We start from the raw sequence: 14,748 nt of genomic DNA on the forward strand, positions 1-14,748 counted from the left end.
CTGCAGGAAGCGCCGTCCACGGGGTGCAGTAAATCCCGCCTCTGCCACCAGTTGTCACGGAGTATTGGGGGACTCAGGGCCCTGCACCCCCGGCTTCCTGCGATTCACCATGACTCTCAGCCAGCCAGTAAAGCAGAAGGTTTATTTGGATGACAGGAATACAGTCCAAGACAGGTCTTGCAGGCACAGACAACAGGGCCCCCCTCAGTTAGGTCCAGCTTGGGGTCCCAGGGCATGCCAGCCCACCCCCCTTTGGGGGGTCAGAGCCATCTCTGCCTCCCAGCCATCTCTCCAGCCTGCTTCCAGCACTCTGCCTTCAGCGACCCCTCCCACAGCCTTTGTTCAGTTTCCCGGGCCCCGGAGTCACCTGACCTCCAACCCCCTCCTGGGTTCTCATGTTACAAGCTCAGGTATGTTCCCTCGGGCCGACTCCCATCCTCCGATGCAGACCATCCTAGTCACACTCCCCTGTCAGCATTCCCACACCCCAGCAAGAACAGTCCCAGTTCGTCACACCCACCCACTACAGCCACGTCCCCTCCCTCTGGGTAGCACAGCGCTCGGCTGCGTCCCCTTGGAGCAGGCCCAGACAGGGCTAGCCGGCTGTGTGTTGGGGAAGGGGTCTGAGTCTGCCCGCGCCATTCAGTCCCTCCCCAGGGGGCACGCTCAGCAGGCTGGGAAGGGGCCTTGTCCCCCAGGCAGCCCCTGGGAGCCACATACCGGATTCTGCAGCTCCTCCCCCTGGGCCCCAGAAAACGCAACAGGCCTGGGGGCGGATGCACTGGAGCACTGCAGGCAGGTTCCCAGCTCCTGAGGCTGGTATCAGCTGCTGGCCAGGCCCTGCCCGGCAGCACGGAGACAACAGTGTTCACTGCTCCTGGTTGCACCTAGTCCCACCCCTCCAGCCCCTTGGGCTGAGGCTGCAGGGCAGTGACTGCCGGAGCCGGTGGCCAGCAGGGGCATGTTAGCCAAGGAAGGGCTCCCCAGGCAGCCAGGGTCTGAACTCAGTGGCTCTAACCAGAGGCAGCCCCCTGACAGTCAATGGGGCTGGGTCCCCTCCTCCAGCCGCACGCCCTAGCCTGGCTCCCGCATCCACAACGGCAGGAGGGGGGCAGAGGGCCAAGCCCAGGGTGCGTTACAGGAGTAGCTGCAGCCCCCGGGGCACACCATGGGCCTGCCCAGAGCGCTGCAGGGTCCGAGGCAGGGCAGGTGCTGGGCCCTGGGGATGGGAGGTCCATGCAGCCCCAGGGGCTCCAGCGCTTTCTCTCACCCCATAGGAAGTGCCTGCAATGGAAGGGCCCGGCTGGATCCCCAGCACAGCATTTCCCAAAGCCCCCCCCTTGCTCATCCCTCAGGGCAGGACAGAACACAAGATCGGCCAGGCTGGGTCAGACCAAGGGTCCATCTAGCCCAGTGTCCTGTCTGCCGACAGTGGCCAACGCCAGGGGCCCCAGAGGGAATGAACAGAACAGGGAATCGTCCAGTGATCCAGCCCGTCGCCCGCTCCCAGCTCCTGGCAAACAGAGACTAGGGACACCACCCGTGCCCAGCCTGGCGAATAGCCTCATGTAGTCTGATGGGCTCCCACGTGCCCCGAGGGGCAGAGTGAGACACCAGGGAGCCAGAGCTGGGAGCACCCTGCCTGGCCAGCGCTTGGTGGGACTGGGGCTCCGGGAGGCTGTGGGGTGTTGTGGTCAGGGAGCTGCCTGGAGCCCCCCTCCCCCGGGGCATGGCCCTCCAGTGCCCTCCCCCAGCGCGGGGGACACGGTACCTGGGTGGTTCCAGGACTTTCCTGGTGCTCAGCCTCTTCGGAAGGTTCTAAGCAGAAAGACAGGAGACGATTGGAGAGGGCTGGGGGGGGAAGATCCAGCCCAGCCAGCTTGGAGATGGGGTGACAGCAGCCAAGCACCACGCTGGGCTCCCTGCCCATCCCCTGGGGCTCTGGCCACCTGCAGCATGAGGGGGCCACCCCCCATCCCTTGGCTTCCAGGGCAGCTCCAAGCCTGGGGCCCCCACCCAGCCGAGCCTCCCCTGTGCACACAGCACGGACAGCGAGTGCAGAGTGGAGCCCGTAGGGTCTGATGGGAATCCAGGGACCCAGTGGGGGCTGTACTCAGCCCAGGGAGGAATCTCGTCGCTGGGTGGAGCTGGAACCCAGAGCCCTGGGGGTGGGCGACCCTCAGCCTCTCCCAGAGGAGCATGGGGCCAGCAGAGCCACCCAGCAACTCACATGATGGCCAGGACATTCCTCGCCGGCCCAACCCCACCCCCAGCCCAGCCCCGCAGCAGGACAGCCAGCGTGGGGGCAGGGTTACAGAGGAAAATGTCAATTCCAAACCATTTCCCTTTGGAAATGCTGCCCCATGCACCCCTCTCTGCTATAGGCGGGTGCCCAACCTCTCCCAGGCCTCCCCACGGGGGCCCAACCTCTCCCAGGCCGCCCATCATCAGAGCTGTAGTCTGTGCAAACCGCCGCCCCCCCATCAATTCCCGCGCGCTGCAGGGGCCCGGACTCTCCTGGTCTCTGCCTGCAGCTGCCAGAGGCTCTGGTGGGTGAGTTCCTGGCTCAGCACAGGGAAGGGGTTCGGACGGCCCTGGCCGGGGACAGACGGGCTGAGACCGGGTGAGCTAATGGGCCCGTTAGGGGCCTGGCTCCCAACTCCCATGGCAGGAGACCCACCTCAAAGGGGGCTGGTGGGGGGATCCAAGAGAGCAGGCATGTGACCACAAGGGGCAGGGAGGGGCTGGCTTAGAGGCTTCAGGGGGTAGCAGCCAGGTTGGTTTCCACGTTCTTCCCAGCTCCGAGCGTTACCTGCACCAGCGCCATGCCATACGGGGTCTTCGGCTCTTCCCGGCCGTGCTCTGCTGCCTGAAGTCCACGGCTGGTGATCACCAGAGCCCCGGCCTTACTGCCCGTGGGTGAGGTCCCTAGGTGACAAACGAAAGAGAGCTGAACCCCGTCAGTCCCGGCACCGGAAGGGCACGCTGCAGGAGCAGTGCTTGTGGGCGTCGCTGGCTGTACCTCCATGGTACCGTGCGGGCAGAGGGCAGCGGTGCTACGTGTGTGCAGGGAAAGCGGGCTATGCTGAGCTCTGCTGTGACAGTGTGTGATGGGTGACCAGTTCTTGGGAGTTCAAAGGGAGGCGGAAAGCTCGCAGAATCCAGGCCTGAGCGGCAGTAGCGTAGCCAGGTTCTAAGAGCAGGGGGAGCAAACACACAAAAAAAGGCGCCCTACCTTGGCTGGCTCCTCTGGCCACGCGCCCCCCTCCCTTGGCTCCTCCAGCCACACTGCGGCCGTGCTGCGCGCGTTCCCCCTCGCTCCTGCGGCTGCACCCCCCCTTGGCTCCTCCGGCCGTGCCCCCCACATGGCTCCTCCGGCCGCGCTGCAGCCATGCTGCGCCCCACCCCCGTGGTCCTCCGGCTGTGCCGTGCTGCCCCCCTTGGCTCCTCCGGCCGTGCCGCACCGCCCCCCTCCCGCGCCTCACTCCTCCAGCCGCGTCCCCTTGCTTTTTTTTTTCGGGGGGGGGTGGGGGGGCTCACCTCTGCTCCACCTCCCTGGTCCTGAGTGCACCACCGCTTGCTTCTCCGCCCCAGGCTTCCCGCGCGAACAGCTGATTCGCGGGAAGCGGGGTGTGTGTGTGTGGAGAAGCAGAGCAGGGCAGCGCCTTCAGGGGAGGAGGCGGAGCAGAGGTGAGTTGGGGTCAGGGCGGGGAGCTGCCAGTGGAGCTGCACCCACCCACCAAATTTTGGAGCACCCACGAGTCGGCGCCTAAGGAGAGTCCAGAGACGCCAGCTTTGGAAAATCTTTATTCCTCCCACTGGGGCGGCTAATACAGGAACGCGAGGAAGCCTGGCCCAGGCCTGGCAGCGGCGTATCACCCCCACAGCAGAATACAACTGTGCCCCGGGGCAGCCACACTGACCCTCCCATGGCCCCAGGAGGCCGGGCAAGGCAGACTGCGAGGGAAGAACAGGCAGCCAGGGCCCAGTTGGGCTCCGATGCAGGAGCTCCAGGGTCCCAGCTCCCTCCACGCTCTGTGGCGGCAAAGCCAGATGTGGCGCCTCCTTGGGCACGTCCCTACCTGCAATGCCGGAGCACCCCCGCTTCCCCCCCATGCCTTGGCCCCAGGGCAGCGTCTGCCTGCACTGCCCCTGCCCTGGCCCGCAGGACGTGGGGAGGGTCACAGGCTGCTCTGCTCTCTGGGGGTAGCAGCGGCTCAGAACACGCTGCGCGCCCCAGGCCACTGGAGTGGGGTTACAACGAGGCTATTTCAGTCAGGGCCCCGCCTCTCCTGCCACGCAGGCCATCGCCTTGAGTCCTCCGCTGCCTTGCTGGGCTGGTTCTGGCCGTTAGCGTAGGTGGCATATCCAGCTACCTGAGGGAGCCGGGAGGAGCCTGCACCACAGGGCCTGGGGACAGCCACAGCCCAGCACTGGAGCACAATGGGAGCCGCCCGCTGCCGTCCCACGCAGGCCTCGCTGGGGAGCGGCCAGTCACTAGGACAGAGGCACAGTAACCAAGTGACCTGCCTGGAGACAGGCCTGGGCTGGCAAGAACTGTCTGGGCGCAGACACACTGATATGCACGGGGGGCACGTGGAACAGGAAGGACCCCTGGGGGCACCAGGACCGGCCTCCCAGCAGAGCCTGGGACCGGCCCCACACAGCAGGATGCAACACTCGCTCCGTGAGCTCCGTGTCCAGGCCTCCCTCTGCCAGCACTGCTGCCAGGCTAGCTTGGCCCTCCCCGGGAAGGGGGAACCTCTCGCCTAAGGCCTGGGCCCTGGACTGGAGAGACGGGCTGAACGTGGAGAGGCTGGGGGTGGAGCAGACACAAACCTGACAGGCTGAGGGAGGCTGGCAGGGAGCAGGGGCGCAGGCTGGCGGGCGGCGGAGGCTGGGACAGACGCCTGGCACAGGGAGGGAGAGGCGCTGGTGGCTGGATGCTGCTGGTCGCTGCTCGCAGCAGAGTCAGGTGCTGCTGGCGCTGTTTGTCCTGCACGCGGGGCTCTGGGGAGGAGGGAGTTTGAAAAGGAAGTTCAGGAAGGGGCTGGCGGTGTTGCTCACCCCCTCCCCTCACACAGTGCCCTATGCCCCCTGCCAGGCGGAGGAGCCTGCCAAGCGCAGAAGCAGAGCGACCCACCTCCCTGCTGCAGGCTCTGCCTGACACCAGCCCCTCCAAACTGGGGGGGCACCGTGCGAGCTGGGTCCAAGAGCAGAAGGTGCAAGTGGCCCCCTGGGGACCCCCAGGGACAGGACAATCTGCAGCCGGGTCCGGCTGTCACCTGACTCCAGATGGCCCTGGCAAGGGCAGCAATTCCCCATGACCTGCCCAGGGCACCACTCCCATGAGGCACTCAAAGCACGGCCAGGCCGCCACACCTGGGTGCTGGAGCCAGGCTCTGAAATAGGAGGGGCCGGATCTGCAGCCCCAGCTCCCGCTGGAGCCAGAGCTGCAGGCATGCCTAGACACGTCTAGCTCGGAGCCTGACTGGAGCACCAGGCCGGGCCATTCAGTCAGCTGAAGGCAGCCCGCCTAGGATGGCAGAGAACCGGCACAACAAGCCCCCCTCCAGCTCTCTCCACGCGCTGCAGCTGCCGGGGGGCTGATGTGTCTTCCAGCCCGCGAGGCCTCAGGGGAGAGCGCAGCACTGAGCACACAGGTCTCCCATACACAACACGCCACAGCCCGGAACGGGCACCAGCCACCTCTGGGGAGGAACACAGCAGCTGCTAAGCAGCACATGGCAACCCCCCCCCCAGCAATTTAGGACAGGAAGTGAACAACAAGTGGCGAGGGAATTTTAGGGTGACAGTTTAATGATCAAGTAGGAACCAGGCCAAGGTAGTGTGGTTAAACTCTTCCCAAACGCCATGGCATCAGGCTGCCATTTGACATCTCCTGTGTCCCTCAGGCTGCCGCGAGCACAGGGCCCAGCAGTGACTGGCTCACTTGCTGGCAGGGCACACCCTGGCCCCGACCTGCAGTCGCTGCCTCTTGCACTGGTGAGTCTTGGGGCAGGTCATACAAAAGGGCCCCACCCCCACTTGGTGCTTTTGGGCACGTTTCTGCTGCCCCATTCCAGTGCCACAGCTGGGGGGGGGGGGGGCGGGCACTGGGAATGAAATGGAGCTGGCAGCAGCCCCACTCGGCTCCACAGGGCTCAGCACACAGCAGGACAGGGCCTCACCCTCTGGGCCGAGGGGTGTAACGGGGGAACAGCTGGCCTGGCAGCAAGCCCCTGCGTGGGTAGCATGCTGGAGGGGAGACGGCTGGTGTTATTTCTGCAGCAGCAGAGCTGGGCACAGTGTCTTATGGGTAGAGAAAGGAAGCCCCTGGTCCTCCCCCAAGGAGCCAGCTCTGTGCGTGGAGCTGCGCAGCAGAGCGAGGGCACGCGACGTGACTTACAGGCCTCTCTGTCGCTCAGTTCCTACAGCCCCTGGAGACGCAGCAGCAGGCAGCCGCCTAGAGAACATGCAAGCTGGCCATTTGGACGGGGACCCTTTTCCATGGAGGCAGGCGCGGAAAGGGGTTTGCTGAGAGCTGTGTCCTCTCACCCCCCCGTACAAGCTATCCATGCTCCTCCGAGGTGAAGAGCTGGTCCCCTTTCTGCTCATGCACCACCCAGCCCGGAGCTGGCTCTGCGCGGGGACCAGGCAGGAGCGGGGACGGGGCGTGCACAGCAAGCTGCGGCTGAAAGCCCAGCTGGAAGGGGAAGGGAGTCAGCCAGGCCGGGAAACACAGCTGCCTTGTGCTGAACAAGCCTGCCCAGCAGTTCCTACCACAGCCTCAGCCAGGCAGGTGGAAACAAAAAAAGCGCTGTTTGACCAAAGCAAAAATCTTCTATGAAAAACTTTCATTTTGGTCAAAAGTTTCCCTTTCCCCCCCCGCCAAACCCAGAAACTGGAAACTTTGTGAAAGTTAAAAACATGCAAGATTCCTACAAACGCTGCTTGGCGTGTCTGTGCCCGCTCTCGTCAGCCATGGCCCTCGCCCTCCCGCCCCCGGCTCGGGCTAGGCTAGCCAGTGACTCTCTGCTGCCCTGCCCCACTCTGCCAGAGCCGGGACGGTGGAAACAAGCTCTTTGAGATATCTGACCCTCTGGGTGCTGCACGGCCGGTGCGCATAGACACCAGCCTGGGGGACGGGGCAGTGTCAGACGAACCACCCTCTCACTTCCTTTGTAACCACAACGTCCCGCCGAGACGAGATGAAGCAGACGGGACGGAGGGTGGGTGGCGGAGCACCTGTAGGGACAAATCTTCCAGAACACCAGGCCTGGGCGGTGTAAGTAACGTCGCCTTTTCGAGCCATGTCCCGCGGCGTGCTCCACTTCAGGCATCGCCCACACTGCGCGCTGTCGAGAGGATCCAACCGGAAATGCGCTTGGAGAGTCTCTGAGGAGAAATGGGGGCCCCTCTAATTCTGTCTGCCTGGAAGACACCCGGCAAGGTTTAGTCTTGTCCAAATAAAAACCTAACGCTCTCCTGAGGTGTGAAGTGCTGGTGAATGAGGCCCTGATTGACATCCAAGTCTGGGGATGGGGTTGGAAGATACCTTTTTGTTACAGAAAACGGTGTGTGCGTGAGGGTGGCGGGGTGTTACCACAGAGTCCCACTGGCAGTTCACTACTGTGGCAGCAGCTTGTCAGGCCTGGCACACTCACTACATCCATCGGTATCCGAAAGGCGTGATGTAAGGCATACACAAACTGGTGACACTCTGGTCCCAAAAATCATCATGTGTGTATGTCTGGGGTGTGTAAAAAAATTAGAAATAGATGCTAGAATTCAGTTCTTAAAATGCGTCTGGCAAGCAGGCCAGGAACCCCAGCCCGCCTAAGCCAAAGAGATACGCAGCTCCTTGTCTGACCAGCCTGGTCACCAGGCAGAGACAATGAAGGTACATTTACATGCAAGGTAGACAAAGCCATCAGGCAAACCAGAATGGGGGATGGACACTTAACACTTTCATGGGGAATGGAAGCTGCAGCTCCAGGAAACCTTCCTTAGTCTTTGGAAGATATAAGCAATGACAGAAAGTCATTTTGGCATCCACTACTGGGCAGACAGAAGAGGCCCGAGCGGTGCATCTGTAAAAAGTGGAGGTTCAAAGTCTCTATAAACTGAATCTAGGTGAAAACCTGACTTGGGGCAAAAGACTCTAGTTTGTTAAATTAGATTTTATTCTTAGAAGCGCAGCTTTTACTTGTTTGTTTGTAATGATTTAATTTGGAGAAGAGACGACTAAGGGGGGATATGACCAAGGTCTATAAAATCATGACTGGTGTGGAGAAAGTAGATAAGGGAGTGTTATTTACTCCTCATAACACAAGAACTAGGGGTCACCCAATGAAATGAATAGGCAGCAGGTTTAAAACAAACAAAAGGAAGAATTCCTTCACACAATGCACCGACAACCTGTGGAACTCATTCCTAGAGAATGTTGTGAAGGCCAAAAGTATAACTGGATTCAAAAAAGAACTAGATCAATTCATTGAGAATAGGTCCATCAATGGCTATTAGCCAAGATGGGTAGGGATGCAACCCCACGCTTTGGGTGACCCTAAACCTCTGATGGTTAGAAGCTGGGAATGGATGACGGGTTGGATCACTAGATAATTGCTCTGTTCTGTTCATTCCCTGTGAAGCGCCTGGCACTGGCCGTTGTCAGAAGACAGAATACTGGGATAGGTGGTCCACTGGTCTGACCCAGTGTGGACATTCTTATGTTGTAAGACATAGGCTCCCAAACTGTGGCTTGTGGCCCCAAATGGGGTTGTGCCGTAAGCATATGGGGAAGCAGGTCCAATGGGCCTGAGAGATGATGCTGTCAGCCCCTGAATGCGTCTGGACCAGCTCCACAAATGCCATGCCAGGTGGCGGCAATGTTGAGCTACAAAATAGCAGCCTCTGCCCAGTGTGATCTTGCACACACTGTACAGGTAAGGCTGCGCTGGGCGGAGGCCACCATGTTGGCAGCCTCCTGGCGCAGCGTTTGTGGAGCAGTTCCAGACACACTGGCTCTGCAGATGCCAGTTTGGCCATTTGCACCATTCCAGCTGTGCAAGCATCCAGCGGAGGGGCTTGAATGCAGAAGAGCCTTAGCTGTGGGCATCCTCTCTGCTTGAGCTGGGAGGAGCCTGTGCTGGCCTCTCCTCAGAGGGGAATCTGCAGTGGCTTGTCAGCTCCTTAAGGCAGGGCCCATATCTTCTTGCATCCCTGTTGGCGCGCATGGAAAGAGAACCACTGCGAGTCACTGTCTCAGTGCTGCCCTAGTATCACCACACAGGGCCTTCCTATGTCCTGGCCTCACTCGCTTAACAGTGAACTATTATGGTAAGAGACCCAGTCAGCTCATTTTTATGCAAAGGATCTGCTTCAGCCTCCAGCGGAGAGTCTAGTGATGCAGTTAGGAACGAAAGACAAGAGTCCAAGAAATGTGCTCACAAACTTGATGGGCTTTCTTTGATAATGGCTTCACCAGTGTTTTGGTCAAGAACGAAGAAAGGCCAGAAATGCCTGCTACACCCCATGGTGCTGTCTAGCGACACCATGACACCTAACAAACTGAAACAACACTTGGAAACCCCTGACAAAGAACGCAGGAAAACCAAGGTAATCTTTCCAATGCCGGAAAGAAGAACTTTTGTATCAACAAGTGCAATTCAAGAGAACCAAGTCTGGCTCTGGCCAAGCTCAGAAAGCATCATTTGAGGTGAGTTGCTGCATTGATTTTGCCAGCTGCAGTCGATATGGCGAATACAGCATGTGGGGAACCAAACAGAACAGCTTTCCCTAATTCTTCCTCAGATGGAACCCTTGGGGCCAATCGTCTAAGTAAGGGAAGATGAAAATCCCTTGTTGGCTCAGATATACTGCCGCTGGAGCCAGACGCTGGGTATGAACTCTGGGCGTGGTGCTCTAGACCAAGGGTAAAAGGTAGGTATTTGCAATGGGAGGGTCTTAAGGAAATATGCATCTTTGAGATCGAGAGCGGCAAACCAAACCAGAGTAGACAGGGAAGGAATAATCACGACCAGGGTTAGCATCCGGAACGGACTCTTCCTAATGTGTCTGTTTAAAGCTCTGAGATCAAGAACTGTTCTGAGCCCTCCATTCTTCTTTGGGATTAGAAAGTATCGGGAGTACAGCCCTTTGTTTCTGGAAGTTAATCATACTTCTTCTATAGCTCCTGCTTGCGACAGAGCTTGTATTTATGGCCTCAATAACCTCTCCTGGGAAGGGGCCCTGAAAAGGGTGGGGAGGGGAGATTTGCATGGAGGAAGGGATTTGAACTGGATAGTATCACTTTTCTTTACCCATCCGTTGGAAGCGACAGTTGTCCATGCAGTGCAGAAATGGGACAAGTCTCCAGTAATGGGGGTAGGATGGTCTGAAAGCGAAGCTCTCAATCTTCATGTCAAACTGCGGCCTGACATTAGGCAGAGAGGATATGGCTGAGGTGTTTTGTCCTCATCTGAGGCTTGTAGGATTTCTTCCTCTTCTGTGGTGGAGAGGACCTTTGGCGGCGGTGGTGGTACTGCTGATAGTGTGGCTGTCTCTTTTGATTATAAGCCAAAGAGGAAGGAAAGTATTTCCTGTGACACAGGAACACAGGCAGAGGTGCTTTCCTTCTATAATGAGGCAGTAATCTCAGAGATCTCGCAGTGGAGTGTGTCTTTTCCAATAGCTCATCAGTTTTCACACTAAAATGTCCCACCCCTTCAAAGGGCAGATCCTCTATTTAGATTTTGTTTCCATTGGAAGAGAGGATGACCATAGTCATGCATGCCTATGAAGAGCTACTGCTGATGCTACAGATGTTGAGGTGGTGTAGGAGACATCAAATGCCTGATGGCACGCTTTAGTCTTGGCCCTTTTTATTGAGAGCTGCTGTTAACTTTTTCTGATCCCCTGGAAGAATCTTGGTGAAGACTGATATCATCTCCCATAAGTGAAAATACCTGTGGCCACAATTGCTTGATAATTGGCCACATGCATGTTTAAGGAAGCCAAAGAAAACAATTCTCTCTGTAGAAAATCCAACTTTTCCCCCTCTTTGTCATAAGGGGTAGAATGTTGAAGACCTGACCTAAATTTTTGAACTGCTGCTGTTACAACAAGAAACGAGAGGGAGGTGATGGGTGAAAGCAGGAGAATCCTTCATATGTGATCTAATACAATCTGTCAGCCTGTTTTGAAACTGATTGACATGAAGACAGACTGGACTAGAGAGATTTTGCTGGTTGCCGAAGATCTTTTAACACAGGCAAGGAGACTTTCCTCTTTGCAGTAGAGTCCAAAACATCAAACACTGGATAGGTGGTTTCTTCCAAAGCTACTGATGGGGATTTTCAAGTTGATGCCGTCCTGTCCACAGGCCCATGGAACTGAATTGCGTCCTCAGAAGGAGATGCTGCTGCAGCTACACCGGCATTCTCATTTGGAAACAAACCATTTTCTAGTTCCATGACTTCTTGTTGGAAGTCATCCCAAGGAGACCTTTCCTGGCACCCTACATCAGAGACAATGTCTTGCATTAAGGTAGGGCAATGTTCCCTGGCTGTCGGATCTGGGTGTCTTGGATCTGGACACCTCAGATCCATAGGTTCAGGTGGAAGTTGTTCTGGAACCAAAGAATCAGGTTCTCTCGACTGCTATTAATAAACAGGTTGGCCAAGACATCCATGGTGGCATGGGCCAGTCTCGCCAATTACCCAAATCTGGCATTACATTACTGGTTTGACACATAGGATGTCCAAGAGTGTTCATTTGATGAGGGAGACTGTTTCACACTAGAAGATTGAGTCTTAGATGTGTCAGGGTGAGCTCAACACCTGCTGATTCAATCCTGGATCAGATACTGAAACAATAGGGAAGATAACTGAAGTAGGGATCTGAAATACAGAGAGTGGTGATATGGTCTTTCTTGATGAGCCAGGTGGAATGTAAGGCGGTGGTAGCAGGGACCCTGGAGAGCTCTCCTGCTCAACATCATCTCGGTCTCTTATCAGGAGAACAATGTCATGCGGCTGGACCCAGTATATGATGCAGGTCCGGATCAACATGCGCTGTAACTATGATAATATGAGGTTGAGCTGCTATGATTCGATCCAATGGCCTCTTTTTTGGATCAATATCCTCTGAAAGATCCAGGGGTCTTAAGTCTTTAGGTCTTGCATCTGCATGCTGCGAATTGGCCGAAGAACCACCTGAGATGTTTTAAATTTAGCCTCCTTTTCTTCAGAACTGATGGAGTTGGGTCTGGTAAATTGTCCCAATCCTTAGGGTCTCTATCCAGTTCTGATGGAGACCATAACAGTTCTGGAGCTGGATTGAGGCCTTGGCTACCAGAAGCTCTGTTGACTTGGAACTGGAGCTTGGTGTCATGATTGGCACTTTCTTAGATCTGGAAGTGCTTGGAGCCGATTCAGGTCTCGCAGCCTTCCTTTCCCACCCTTTGGAATTATCGGATCCCAGAGGCTCGATTGACAAGGCCTCTTGTAACAGAAAGGTCAGAAGTCTGTTCTGTCTGTCCTTCTGGGCTCAAGGAGTAAGTGTGCTGCAGATAGCACCGGGTACCAGAGAATGAGTCTCACCTAGGCATTTCAGGCACAATGCGTATCTGTTAAATCTGCTTCTTCATGCTGGGATCCACCAGGTCGGCGCTGTAAGTATCCCGACTCAATGCAAAAACCCTAATCTAAACTAGCCTAAAAACACAATAACTAGGCGTTTTTGGTCTTTATTATGCTGTGTGGCCTTGTGCGGTTGCCTACTACGGTCATTCACAGCATCAACGACCAAGGAATTAGGTGCCGGGGGATTGTTGGCAGAAATTCAGAACCTTTATCAGGAACATGATCTGCCCTTTTACCAGTTGGAAGTATGGTGGCCAGGGTCTGCGAGATTGTTTTGGGAGGTTCAAGTAAAGCCTTGCTTACAGGCAAAGCTACTGGACTCAAAGTGGCAGTACAGAGAATGTCTCAGAGTTCATGGTGGGTCTCATGGACCTCCTCCAAGGGGACCTGGAGGGAGTCAGATCCTCTTCATAAGGTCCTGGAACTGCTGACAATAATCTGTGTATGCGGGGCGAGCAGGAGAAGTTAGTTTTTGGTGTAGCTTCCTCTGAGGTGGAGAGACTGATGTGGAGGAACAGGAGGAACGGGTGATCACTCCTTTGGTGGTCATCACCAGTGTAGCTGGCCACTCTGGAGAATTGTTGCCGATAAGCACCCCCTTGAGTCCCAAAACAGCAACTGAGGGGGGCCATAAGGAAAAAGAGGGGCCTCCAGGGTTGATCATACCAGGAGGAATGTGGAGTGACTGCAGTCTGCCTGTGTCTTGGAGTTTCTCTCTCAGAAAAGATGTCAGGAGAGGCAGCTCTGGGCTGGGAACTAAGTGAACCTCACATGGAAACCAGAGTCAGAGGAGCTTTCCTGCTCATAGTCCATGGGAGGAGCAGAAGGGCTGGTGTTAAGGCAGGTTGCTTGTCCTTTCTAGTGGGTACCTGGGAACAAGGTGGTGCCAGAGAATGATGCAGTGACAGACAACGTTCCGGTACCAAGAGTCTCTGTGTACCCGTTAGTAGGAAGGAGGTGGGTTCATCTGACACAAACAAGTCCCTGGAGAACCTGAAATGCATGTGGTACCAGTGAATCTGCACAGAAACCTGGCGAAGCTCTGCAGTGCGAAATGGTGGTACCAAGGATGATGCTGGCATTGACGGCACCAGTTGATCAGCTTGCAATGTCGACTTGGGTACTGTAGATAACATGGAAGCAGGATACGCATTCGGTACCAATTTCTTTGATGCAGAGTCCTTAGAATCCCTTGCACCACGATCATGCCTGGGCAATACCAAGTAATGCTGGGTACGGTGGGACTTAAAAGTACCTGAAATCTCTGTACCTGGAGAATTTGGAACCTCAGTGGTACCCGTTTTGGGATGTGAGGTCTCTGGAAACGCAGATCTCTGTGGTGACACAGGCTTCTTGGCACCGAGTTCTCTGTGACGGGATCTGGAGCTCCTCTTCCTGGAAGTCCTGGTGCTAACCCCCCTCAAAGGTCTGGTGGGTGAGTGGGCTGCAGAGGTCGACAGGCACTGTCCTCGCTGCAAGACCACTGTATGGGTGTGGGAAGGGAGGAGATCAGGGCCCAGGTGTGAGGCAGGCAGAAGGCAGTGCTCCATCATGAGAAGACTAAACTTAATCTTCCTGTTTTTTCTAATCCTACTCTTAAATCCTCAAAAAAATCTCACACTTAGCTGGGACACAAGTGTGTCCTAAGCAGCAGATACAGAGAGTGAATCCCACCATCTGAGGCAACATTTAAATCCAGGGCATTTAGCCATGAGGAGACAGACTTCTTCAAAGGCGAGAAAGGCCCCGACGGGGTGAGGGGGGACAAGAAGTCCCCCCCAACTAACGTTACTAAAAACTACTCTAACTAGCCAAAGTTAAAAGCACTAACTACAACCAGAAACAAGAAACGCTAAACGAGGAGCTGTTCCCGAAGGGAAAACTAGCTACACAGTGGCCCCCTCAAGCTGCTGTCTCTCAGGCTGAGGTGTTGGCTGAGAAGGAGCTGAGGGTGGTTCCTCCGTCACTGGCCCATCCACCCTGAGTCCGAGGCCTGAGGATAGCGAGGGTGCAGGTGTGGACCAAAGGGCACTGCTGCCAAATGTCTCTGGTCAAAGGCGCCCGGGGGCGCACCCGATGTAGAGCACACCTAGGGACGTTACTA

The 14,748-nt window shown here is 56.7% G+C and overlaps 1 protein-coding gene across 4 annotated transcripts in view; it reads right to left on the bottom strand.

The window, feature by feature from the left end:
- Positions 1-307: 307 nt before the first annotated feature.
- The window catches only part of AGBL5 (AGBL carboxypeptidase 5), a 45,069-nt gene continuing 30,628 nt past the window's right edge, over positions 308-14,748 (bottom strand). Inside the window, exons 13-15 of one of the 4 annotated variants that reach the window (XM_054022754.1) lie at positions 4,840-5,010; positions 2,813-2,928; positions 308-1,818 (exon numbers count right to left, since the gene is read on the bottom strand). In XM_054022754.1, coding sequence (XP_053878729.1) covers positions 1,528-1,818; positions 2,813-2,928; positions 4,840-5,010 — 578 coding nt within the window. In that variant the 3' untranslated portion in view covers positions 308-1,527. The remainder of the gene's footprint in view (positions 1,819-2,812; positions 2,929-4,839; positions 5,011-14,748) is intronic. The other 3 variants (XM_054022758.1, XM_054022753.1, XM_054022755.1) reach the window with 3 other exon arrangements.

This window comes from Malaclemys terrapin, chromosome 3, assembly GCF_027887155.1.
Source record: "Malaclemys terrapin pileata isolate rMalTer1 chromosome 3, rMalTer1.hap1, whole genome shotgun sequence".
Lineage (NCBI taxonomy): Eukaryota > Metazoa > Chordata > Testudines > Emydidae > Malaclemys > Malaclemys terrapin.